The sequence below is a fragment of the Saccostrea cucullata genome, unplaced genomic scaffold (assembly GCF_032062105.1).
Source record: "Saccostrea cucullata isolate Sc308-1 unplaced genomic scaffold, CSIRO_AGI_Scuc_v1 ctg5594, whole genome shotgun sequence".
Taxonomy (NCBI): Eukaryota; Metazoa; Mollusca; class Bivalvia; order Ostreida; family Ostreidae; genus Saccostrea; species Saccostrea cuccullata.
Genome location: NW_026929768.1, coordinates 107 through 12500, shown reverse-complemented (window position 1 = coordinate 12500; position 12394 = coordinate 107). Strand labels below are relative to the sequence as shown.

At 34.7% G+C, this 12394-nt stretch overlaps 1 protein-coding gene across 1 annotated transcript; it reads right to left on the bottom strand.

The window, feature by feature from the left end:
- Positions 1-9491: 9491 nt before the first annotated feature.
- On the bottom strand, positions 9492-11854 carry LOC134282161 (uncharacterized). The gene is made up of 2 exons (XM_062764602.1): positions 11569-11854; positions 9492-9710 (listed from the first exon to the last, which is right to left on the bottom strand). The coding sequence occupies exons 1-2, from the start codon at positions 11709-11711 to the stop codon at positions 9551-9553; spliced, it is 303 nt and encodes a 100-aa protein (XP_062620586.1). The 5' UTR covers positions 11712-11854; the 3' UTR covers positions 9492-9550.
- Positions 11855-12394: the final 540 nt, after the last annotated feature.

Genomic DNA, 12394 nt, shown 5'->3' with positions numbered 1-12394 from the left:
CTTATCAAAAAGGGTTGAAAGTTTGTCATTAGAGGATTTTGAGGGAAAAAACACCTACACAGCCTCCTGAATTTCATGTCCGAATTTGACTAAGTCTGATTCGTCTCTGATGTGATGGTACTTATCGCGATTGTCTTTGACAGTGATTTTTCCATTAGAGGATCGGGCACTTTTAAGGTGATTTTTTCGGCACAGTTGTCGGCACAGAAAGAGCAGTCTGTCGCGAAATTTTGTCAAATCCTCGTTGACCGAAATTTGCATGGTTTCCTCGTTTTTGCGAAATTTACTGGAGTTTCTAAGTACATGAAATTTAGTGTCAACAGATTTCAAGCGAGCTATAATTTGGCGCGGACCTGGTCGTTGCTTTTTTGGGTTTCCAACTCTGTGCGAGTTAACGATATCATCTTGAGAAAGCTCTATTCCTGCCATTGAGGTAGCCTCAAGGAGTTTCACACTGGTAATTTCCCCCTCTGTTTCCGGAATTCCTGATACTCGGATGAGCGGTCGTCTTCCATACTGTTCAAGCTCATCAATTTGTCGACGCATGTCGTTGTTTTCCTTGCGTAGATGATCTAGCTCCTCACGAAGTGGGGCAACTTTTTCTTCAATCATAGAGGAGATTTCCTCGCGAAAAGACTCACGGATACCCTCTCTAACAGCTTCAGCAATTTTTAGAATATCCTCTGGAGATAGTGTCATTGGACCATTTAACAAATAGTGGTGCTGAAGACTAGGGTTTAGTTGTTGGAGGTGTGGATCTAAGTTTTCATAGCCATTAGTAGATAGCGATGTTGGCGTTGTTCAAAGTAAAAATAGGAGATGGGTTTTGTTGCTCCTGTGAGGTAGTGGTGGGGCTTCCAGATATTGGTCCCTCCTTTGATTTCTTAGGACCGCGAGCTGTCGCTTCAGCAAAAGATTTTGACATGTCTTGAAGAGTTCTTTTGTTAGATTCACCCATTTCCAACAACTACACAATGGTAATGATGAACACACCACTTTATCGTACCAAATGTATTTATCTACTTTATCGTACCAAATGTATTTATCTCATAAACAGTATCTAGGTTTTTATGTCTTATATCTTAGAACTTAGGACACAGGCTTAGGACATCTAACAAATCACACTTTCAGGTTATCGTGAGTAATGTTCATAACGTTAGCCCAGCATAAAATTCAAACACAAAATTTTAACTCACATATTTCAGCAATTCTCTCCGAATTTTAAAATCATAACACACCATTACATACTCTGATAGTTTTTAAGCCTTTTCCACATACATTCTCAGCTGGATTTAACTGAAAACTACATTTTGGTCGGAGCTGATGAAAAACCGTGCACCATTGAACAAGGGCCGCAACTCCGCCATATGAGTATATTTAGACTGACCTTCCAAAACATGTAAGAAAAGTTTAATTTTTTCATATTAATTTTAATAATTTTGCAACTTCAAAAGATGAATTTAAAATTCATCAGAGGCTAAAAGGTGTCAACACTCAATTCTATCAGTATAGCCATGCTGTTCTAAATAAAGATTATTCTCATATATTCCATTTTTTGTCTTATCGTAGGCCCTTGGTTCATGATTAGAAATACGTCGATCTTCTTTATTTGTGAATTCTACAATAAAATTCGTTCGAACGTAGACATGCTTTAGGTATCAAATCAATCAGGAGATATAAACCCCGTATGCAGTGAAGGGTATATTGCTGCATAAGTGAGTTTTTTCATTCATGAAATAGTAATTGAGAGTGATATCCCGTGTAGAATTCTCTAAGCGATGAAAACCAATGAAGCAAGTGTTACAGAGGTAAAGAACAGCGCGCGCACTCCCTTTAAGGTCAAGATCTAGTAAATAACTTTAGACTAATTTTTTGTTGCTAGATCCATTATGACGTCATAATCAATTTAAACTTTCTTTTTCCCGTACTTTACGGCTTTAGCAGAATTATGTGAAAAATAGAGTATTTTCATGACATTAAATTTGAAATCATATGAAAAGTATTCCGGATACCTATATTAAATTTGATATTGATTTAAAGAAGAGGCCATGAACATATTAATTACCGTTTTCTGAGAGACTGTAGGCAATCTTGATACATTTCCTTTGTCGAATATGACAAAAACTCCCATATTAATGACTGGTTTTCTTAATTTTTCATTGAAAATGGCAGTTTAAAATACAGTTTTACATCTTGTTTACCTACAAATTATGCCCCGAAACACCTTATTTGACCAAGCTAAAGTTGTAAAGCATCAATAAAGGAATTTATTTCTCAGATTTGATAAATCTGTAGGCACCTTTTATTTACTAGATCTTGACCTTAACAGGTAGAATAATATGTATATAAGTTTATCTTTTAAAAAAGATAGGTGAGCTAGCGCCGTAGCAATTTTTAAACACAGAAAGGAGGATCCGTGATCAAATGATTTATTTTGCTGAATTCTTTAATTTCTGTCGAGGCTGGAGAGCGATAAAGTTATAATTGTTTTGTGATTATATTTTATAGGCAAAGAAACGAGGGGGGGGGGGGGGGGGTTGAAGTTTTTGTGTTTAACAATAAGAGTTTTGGCGCAACGGAACATTTATCACCTTTACTGGAGAGGGGGGAGACTCTAAATAATATAGAGAAGATGCCGATTGAGGCATTGTATGAGCTGCATGGTTTAAGAATAGAATTTCTTGGCAATGTCGCAAAGAAAATACAGGGGAGTTAAAAGGAATATAGAAAATAACTCAAAGTGTATGTTATATAAAGAAATCCATAGAGTTCCGAATGCAAAGATGTGAAGTATCTTGGTCCTTTGGGTCATCTTTGTCAAGAAATGTTAGGTTACAAGCCATACACATCAGAATTTTTTTTTATATAAATAATGAATTCATTCGTTAATTTTAGTGTAAATTCTTGTATCTGGAATTTGTAAGATTGGCTGAATTGACCAATCAGAAATTAGAGTCTATCTTTGAATGTGCTTAGAAGACGTAAAAAAAAACCCTCCCTTGTCTTTGTTTAGAAAAATCAGATAATGACTCGGGCTTTTCCGTCAGAAAAAAACCGGAAAATTTGAAGTATTACAAATATGTAGTTATCTTTAAAGTGTAAGCTACACAATAAATAAACATAGCTATTCAATACTACAACATGATATAACGAAATTGTTTTCGTACGGTATATCTATAGTAGTTTTCACAGTTTTCCCAGAATGCACGACCGTGAAGCCGAGCATGCGTATTCAAGGAATTTGGACTAACGTAGTTGCTAGCGCTCGAGAGCGCTAGCAACAAGAAAAGTAGTAATGACTTTGTTATACATTTTGCTCAGATGACAAAGAGCAAACATGTCGTCATTTACTATACTTATTCTCACGGGCACTGGAAGTTAATGTAAATATATAGTATGTGTATGTATAAAAAAAGAAGGGTAGGACACTCTTTTTGAGGCAAATTCGGGTTTGAGGTATTGTGGGCCTTTCATAGAAGACTTGACGCGATTAATCGTTCACATATAACTTACTATCACTATATGTACCGTTTCGTTCCGCTCCAAAGCCGTTCCTTCGAAGAAAAAGATGTTTTTATACCTCCAAGTGCCTAAGAATTTCGCTAGACTGTCATACTTCCGGTTTATCCAAACTGAACAAAAAGGCAAGTTCTGATTGGTCAATAATAAAATAAAATTTAGACAGCTGGATAGACGTGAAGCGAGAACAATTTATTTTTCATGGTATGTTCAACGTTTGTTAAACAGTTAGTTGCAGTTTATATATTTTAGCCTTTTCAAAATAAATTTCTACGAGTAATATTGAATATCAAAAAAAAGTTACGTTGTGTATGTGTATGACATTGACCAATCAGAACTTGCCTTTTTATTCAGTTTGAATAAACCGGAAGTAAGACAGTCTAGCGAAATTCTTAGGCACTTGGAGGTATAAAAACATCTTTTTCTTCGAAGGAACGGCTTTGGAGTGGAACGAAACGGTACATATATTGATAATAAGTTATATGTGAACGATTAATCGCGTCAAGTCTTCTGAGAAAGGCCCACAATACCTCAAACCCGAATTTGCCTCAAAAAGAGTGTCCTACCCTTTTTTTTATACATACACATACTATATATTTACATTAACTTCCAGTGCCCGTGCTTATTCTCTGTGTGCTGGGAAGGGCATAAATGTGACATATACTGAAAGTTAGACCGACTGAGAAAAGGTCTTTACACATCTGAAGGTAGCAACGTTAGTTTAGTAACAACGAATAAAAGTTTAAAATAAATCCGTGCCAACATTTTAATGACAATGAAACATTAAAGTCCTAGCACCACCTTTTCAAAAGTTATGGCCAAGAATAAGTTTTTGATACGTAGGTCAAACTCCAAAGTCAAGGTCAGAATTTGATATGTGTAGTATGAATGCCTTAGTCCTTACCGTTCAAAAGTTATGGCCAAGGTTAAATTTTTTTTATAAGTACGAATATCTCTAAGGTCAAGGTCAAAAGGTCAAAGTTGTTGGTATCTAATGAAAGGTCCTACCACAAAAAATTTATATGTGAAATCTGAAAGTTTTTGTATTAATCGTTCAAAAGTTATGGCCACAGTAAAAGTGAAAAAAAATTGTGTTAAAGTGGGTCAAACTACAAGGTCAAGGTAAAAAAAGTCAGATTTGGTGGTACACAAAGAAAAGTCTTATTACCGGAAATACACAAGTGAAATATGAAAGTCATAGCTCCACTAAATCAAAAGTTATGGGCAAGGTTAACGTTTTTGTGACGGACGGACAGACTAGAAGACTGACGGACAGAAGGACAGACGAATGAGATTTAATTTCCCCTCGCTTTTGCGAAAGCGGAGGACAGTAAAAAAATCTACAAATAGAAGTCGAGCATTTTATTTGAAACAAGAATTTAATTATAGAATAGAAAGAAGCTTGGTGATGAAGAGATCAGACAGGGGAAGCTATGCAAAGATAATTAAAGTTCTTACAGATCAAAGAAACTTACAGATACGAGAGGTGATCAAAATGTTCGCGAACTATCTCTTTATTTACAAAACCACGATTCAGATCAGAATGACATTTGACACACCCATAGTCGTGCACATGTTCTATGAACAACATATGAAAAGAAATGATTTTCTCCATCATTGTGGCGTCACATTGTGGAAAATACGACAATATGTACGTGATGAAAAATGGTTGTCACAGTCTTACTCGAGCAACGAACGGTTGTAAAGTTTAACGTATAACTTGGAAGTTCCTTTGAAGCATCTTATAATAATTCGTACAAGGCTTATGAAGACAATAGACTTTCCAAACGTTTAATCATTAACTGAATTGATTGTTTTAGTGAAGGGAGGTGGATTGTTAAAAATGACGTTTGCTTCGTAGCCCAGAGAATGCAAGCCGAGGAAAAGATGTGTCCTTTGTAAGGCAATTTGTTATGAAAGATTGCGAAGTTTCAGCTAGAAAAATGGTTGAATATCTTAACAATAATATTATTATTAAATCCCTAACATATCGTTCAATTTAAACTTTTTTACATATTATATATGATAAAAAGAAAGGCCCGTGCAATTATATCCGCATTGGATAAACGACGTTCCTAAGACAGAGATCTCGGGTTGAAATGATCACCATGTTCTTTCTGGAAAAGAATATTCTTATCCAACCATCCTATACTTGAAATTTGGTCATTTCTGACAAATGGACTTTCTTGTTATAAGAATCAACTTGCATGGAAAGAACAAGAAGACTCGGAAAAATTGTTTAGCTGCTAAGCATCTCCATGGACGGAATGCTTCAGAGCATGTCACGGAACCGCCTGGATCACGTGATTCACGCATGGGCAGAAAGATGGCAGATGTGTATTAAAATTGGAGAGGGCTATTTAAAAAAATTATGAACACTGAAACCTAATTTTATTTCTTTTATAGAAGTTATTCAATTTTGTTCGCGAAGTTTTTGATCACCCCTCGTACCTGTATACAACATTTTATAATTTGAACATTGGAAACTTGCAAAGATTTTTTATTTCTGGGACACCAAGAGGCAGGCATTTAACTTTACTGATTTGTGGGGGCATACATTATTAATCGATTGACTTGTATCTACATTAAGTTAAAGATTCAATGAATTAACAGGTTGAAAAAAAATTGTGTTACGGAATATATTTTGTGAATATTATTGATCCAAAAATACAAGAACATTGGTCCCTCATAAATAATGGGGTTTCAGAGTAAAAGCAGTTGAGTTAATGTCTGAAACAGACAAAGTAAATTCACGTTAAAACTATGATGATTTACAAATTCTTCTATGCAAGGTAAGTCATACTGTGATATTTGTTGTAAAAATTGACTAGTAGTTTCAACTTCTTCAAGAGATATTTTATAGGTTGTAAAAAAAGCTATTGCTTAAATCAAAAATAAGTGCAGTCGGAGAACATGATAAAAGAGGAGTAAGTGGTTTTTTTTTTTTTGGGGGGGGGGGGGGGGGGGGGGGTGGGGGTGGGGGGGGGAGTTGGCTATAAATCCACTTAAAATGCATCATCCAATATATTTCAACTGAAGTTGTATTCATCCAGTTGATTTTTAATGTTTAAATAAGTTTTCTAATAATATTTCTGAAAGTTCTCTAATTAAAAGTGATAGAGAGGACTTATATAGGCAGTGCCTGCTGTCCGATCCTTTTATGTTTATTCATAATATAAAATATTGTTTGAGGATATCCGATCCTCAGCCAGGAAGGATAACTAAAAAAATCAATATTAAATTTGAACTGCATCAAAATGAAGCTTGAAAATGAATTTTTTTCGTGCAACAATTTTTATTTTATTCATCTTTATAAGATTCAAGGTCTTTTGAAGTCTTAGAAAAGGTTCTGTAAAAGTTGACATTTTTACCCTATAAAAGGAGAGAATATTAATACAATTTTAGAGAAATAAGATTTTCTTAAATCCAGTATTAGATACCAATGATTCTTAGCATGATATGACATGAGAAGTGATTTGCGGTGTCTTGCAATGATAGCGAAAGCCTTTTACACTATGTATTATAGAATACATGACGGAAATAGAAGACAAAAAATACCAAATAAGTATGAAAATCATGACAATTTCTCTGAATGCCTGGATACCTATCGTTTTTCAACCTGAAATATATTTGCTGATCAATTTGCAAATAGAAAATGTATTGCTGATATTTCAATTCGCTTTTTCTGCAAAAATATTGGAGATTTGACAATTTTCACTATATAATATGATTAACTTTAATCTATAACTTTAAATAAATATTGTGGATAAATTTACATAACTTTGTGGATTCAGTCATACTTTTACGAGTATTTTTGATTACTTAACTGCTAATTTCATAAACCTGAGGATCGGACTACCTTAAATTAAAAGTGATGCTTTTTAATTATGTCTCTGGCAATTATACACGTTAACTGAGATAACCGTGTAGAAGGTTTCAACAATCTATGTTCTGTACCTGATAAAAGAGAAACTAACTTAACTTAAGATAAATACCCCATCTTAAAATTGTGGTTGGTAACTGTAGGCAAAGAATATCTTAAGCTATGCCTCAAGATCTTGTTTATCTGAAATTTTGGATAGAAATGTTTTCATTAAATGTGTGTTGAGGAGATCGAGAGAGAGAGAGAGAGAGAGAGAGAGAGAGAGTGTGTGTTTGTGTGTTTATATAGATAATCAAACCAACATACACATAAACAAGAGGCGCAAGGGCCACAGCGCTCACCTGAGCACATCGGCTAGGAAAAAGCACATATCAGATCAGAATTGAAAGTTTACTGAGGTGTGTGTGGGGTGGGGGTTGAATTTTAACCCCCCAGGGGATCATGATTTGAACGAACTAGAATCTACACTACCTGAGGATGATTCCATATAAATATTACTAATCATGGCTTTGAAGTACTTGGAAAAAAGATTTTAAAAGATTTCCCTTAGATTCCTATGTAAACTTTGGTCGGCCATTTTGGCCCCACCCTAGCCCCGGGGGTCATGATTTGAACAAACTTGAATCTACACTACCTGAGGATAATTTCACGTGAGTTTCATCTTTCCTGTCTTAATGGTTCTTGAGAAGAAGATTTTAAAAGATTTTTCCTATATATTCCTTTGTAAAACTTTGATCGGCATTATTGTCCCCAACCTACACCAAGGGGTCATGATTAGAACAAACTTGAATCTACACTACCTGAGGATGATTCCACGTGAGTTTCATCTTTCCTGGTCTAGTGGTCTTGAGAAGATTTTTAAAGATTTTTCCTATATATTCCTATGTAAAACTTTTCACGGCCATTTTATGGCCCCACCCTAGACCCAGAGGTCATGATTTGAACAAACTTGAATCTACACTACCTGAGAATAATTTCACATGAGTTTCATTTTACCTGTCTTAATGGTTCTTGAGAAGAAGATTTTTAAATATTTTTCCTATTTATTCCCATGTAAAACTTTGATCGGCCATACTGGCCCCAACCTACAACAAACTTGAAGGTACACTGCCTGAGGATGATTCCACATAAGTTTCATCTTTTCTGTTCCTATGGATCGTGAGAAGAAGATTTTTAAAGAATTTTCCTATATATTCCTATGTAAAATTTTAACGGCCATTATGGCCACATCCTAGCCCCAGGCGTCATGTTTTGTATAAATTTGAATCTACACTACTTGAGGATGATTCCACATGGGTTTCATCTTTCCTGGCCCAGTGGTTTTTGAGAAGAAGATTTTTAAAGATTTTTCCTATATATTCCTATGTAAAACTTTGATCGGCCATTTTGGCCCCTCCCTACCCCCGGAGGTCATGATTTAAACAAACTTGAATCTACACTACATGAGTATGATTCCACATGAGTTTCATCTTTCCTGTTCCTATGGATCGTGAGAAGAGGATTTTTTAATTTTTCTGTAATTCATTACTATCTCACCTTGGAAAAGGGCATGGCCCTTTATTTGAACAAACTTGAATCCTTTTTAGCATAAGATGCTTTGTAGCAAGTTTGGTTGAAATTGGCCCAGCAGTTCTTGAGAAGAAGATGAAAATGTGAAAAGTTTACAACAACAACAACAACGACGACGACAACGACAGCAACGACAACAACGACTACAGACAACGGACAAATTTTGATCAGAAAAGCTTACTTGAGCCTTCGGCTCAGGTGAGCTAAAAAGTATTGTCTGGCAGTGAATCCATTTAACAAATCGAATAATTCAAAGAAGAAGATAGACGATAATTGACAAGATAATTAATTGTTCAAGCAACAATTTAGCTTTTATAATTAAGCATTAAATTAAAAACAAATTAAATTTTAGACTTGAATTAATCCAAAAAAAACTCAATAATGTAATGTTTATTTGGAAGCACAGAAATGTAAAAGATGAGTAGCTGTTAATCAAATGATAGGATGAAAGTCAAAATATTGCAGTCTGTGAAAATTAATAATACAATATTCACATTGAAGAGATCCAGTAAAGTTTATATTGAAATCTCAGTTTTTGGTCTCGTTGTGGAACATAACAATAGATCTCTGATAACAGTGCTAAGAGTTATCGTCCGTTGATTGTCCGCCATTAGACAGCTGAGCTGCAGATAAGGTAGATCTAAGTCGCTCTAGTTCTGTGTTCGATCTCTCAATTCTTCTTGACTCCAGATTCCGCCATCTTTGGTTAAGTTCCTTCATTTTTCTGGCTGACTTTGATCTGAAGTATTTGAAATTGGATTTTAATTAAAGGATCTAAATGTTATTATGTATTCCTTGCAAAAACCTTCACAGAAATTGACAAAGTCACAGAGACATTAAGTTCTACGAAATGAATTTCAGTGGTATATTCTCTGGACAATGCCTTTTTAAAACTTGCTTTTTTCAGTGGCGAATGTTAAAGAAATTGTATCAGTAGTAAATGCTGAAGATGACGATAACAAATATTCATCGATTGAAAAAAAAATTCTACGAACAATACTAATTTGTGAACAGAGCATAAACACGAGGCCCCTGTTTCTAGAGATGAAATCAGGTACCTGGGAGAAGTGAATATCCCTTGGTGACCGATTATACCCGCCGTGGACCTTATAATGTATTGATAGAGGTATATAATATGCACATCAAGCAGAATTTGCTTTTAAAAACTGCCATATGAGTAGAAGTGCGAATTCGATTAATATACAATCATATCTGTTTTTATAATCGAAGTTTAGAAAATAATGGCAAAGATGTAAATTAAATGTCAAACGCGATCTAACTCTAGCTTTTCAATCTACATTTCTACTCATCTTGAAACTGGTTTATTTGCTGAATATCCAGGAGAAGAAAAGAAATAAAACTTTTTTGCTATATTAGCAATTTAGACCAGCCTTGAATTTAGATAACTTGATCCTAGGTCAATAATTTCACTAATTTGAATGAAGCGACATTGGTCATAGTACACATGCATAACAGTTTGTCTGCTCAATGAAAAATGTAGAGATAACAAATAGAATTCAAGATCTAAAGTCCATTAAACATAACAAAAAAATAAAAGAGCAAACACGAACATCCAAAACATCAGAGGAGGAATCAGGTGCCATGGAGGAGACTATATCCCCTGTCGACCGGTCACATCCTCCTTGTGCTCCTTGTCATGATCGGGAAAAGGCAAAATGCATTATCAACTCAGTATGTAAATAATGGCCTAACTATCGGTATGAAGAAAGTCAGTAAACATTTGACTCAATGATAAATTGTATAAATTTGCTGACAAGGTCATTGTATAGACCATAGAACTTACCGAATGATGACTTTAAATGAGACTGCTGATATCCTTGTTTCATTAATTTGTCATTGTCTTATCTCGTTTTTAAAATCGTCAGTACGTAGAGCATTCTCTTTTGTTTCGAACTGTTTTCAACTTAGAGATATAAGACTGTATGCAGGTGACAAAGGTTATTACTTTATTGCTGCATAAGTAAGGGAAGTTAACAAATGAAACGTCATCACGTTAATCATAAAGCTTTGTTGTTAGAGAACCAGGGAAGAGAAGAGGCTTTCTATTTTATCTTTATACGTATTGCACAACATGTCAATACAGCCATACTCTTACATGGATTTTACAAATAACACACTGTGAAGTGAAAAAATCAAAACTGAAGACCAATAAATTATCTGAAGGGTGAAATATAAGCTAAAGGTTCATTAAGCAATACAAATTTTGAAGCAAATCAAACATGGGCCTCTTATACATCAGGGTTAGGAGCAGTATCCTCTTCTCGACCCGTCTCACCTGTCGTGTGCTTCTTGCTTTGATTGGATAATAGCGGAAAAATCTGTTAATAACTCTTTGTGTATGTATTGGCCTAACAATAACTATGCAAAAACTTCATTCAACATTTTATTTAATGATAGATTGTATTTGCTGACAAGGGCATTGTATAGACCTTAGAACTTGCGAAATGATTACCATAAACGACACTGTTGATGTTCTTGTTTCATTGACACGTTTGTCAATAACATACCTTGTTTTGTGTTTGTTTTAAAATAACGTATACCTTGTTTCGCTTACAAATTTTGAGATGTTAATTTACCTCCGCTCTCTGGATGATAAATCTCTCCTTTGTATTTCTGCTTTCTTTTTTTGGAAGAAGTCGCTCCATTTTTGTTCCTCTTGTTGTTCCCTTGGAGTTAGTAAGTCTTCGTCCTCAACTAAAATATGAGGGACACGGGCCATGGTGTTCCAGTCGCCTCTTGGATGACTTTTACTTCAGCTTGTAACTAAAACATTGCATGATACAGAAATTAATACGTAATATTCCACAAAAGTAAGAGACATTGGTTTTGAAAGGGTTTTCTTTTGTTGTCAATCTGTCATGAGAACGTGTAGTGGCCGTTTTTCAAAAGGTGAAAATATTTACCGGTAAGAGTCGTTGATTGAAAAGATGTAAACTTGAGTTAATTTATTTGATGGTGAAAATGTATACCATGGCCTATTTTATTCTTAAGGTTATACTATTATAGGTCGAGCTCACGTGGTCTATATATGGCCATTTCAATAATGAAAAATGTCCCAGACGGCAAAATCTGTAGAATTTAATAAGAATATTATCAAAATAAGTATTTCGTTACTGGTGGCACTTAAGTATAAAAATGGCCGAACAAAGGAAATTTCAGAGGTCTAAAATGACGAGACATTCAGTAGTATGCTGTTCATACATATTATTAATCCTTGAATGTCAAAGAACGTCGTTGCTAATCACATTAATGATTTTGGAAAAATGAACGGGGAGGGGGTCAGGAAAATTTAAAAATACATATATTAAAGATAAAAGACATGCATGAGTCCTGTTTCCAGACAAGATATTCAGATGCAATGTCTCCGAAAACGAGCTTAATGTTTTATTATGCTATCATGGT

Excerpts from the sequence above, each read along its gene's own strand:
- LOC134282161 (XM_062764602.1), bottom strand. The coding sequence starts at position 11,711 with ATGGCCCGTGTCCCTCATATTTTAGTTGAGGACGAAGACTTACTAACT. Across the intron at positions 9,711-11,568 it reads TTATCATCCAGAGAGCGGAG|ATCAAAGTCAGCCAGAAAAA; the intron begins GTAAATTAACAT and ends CAAATACTTCAG.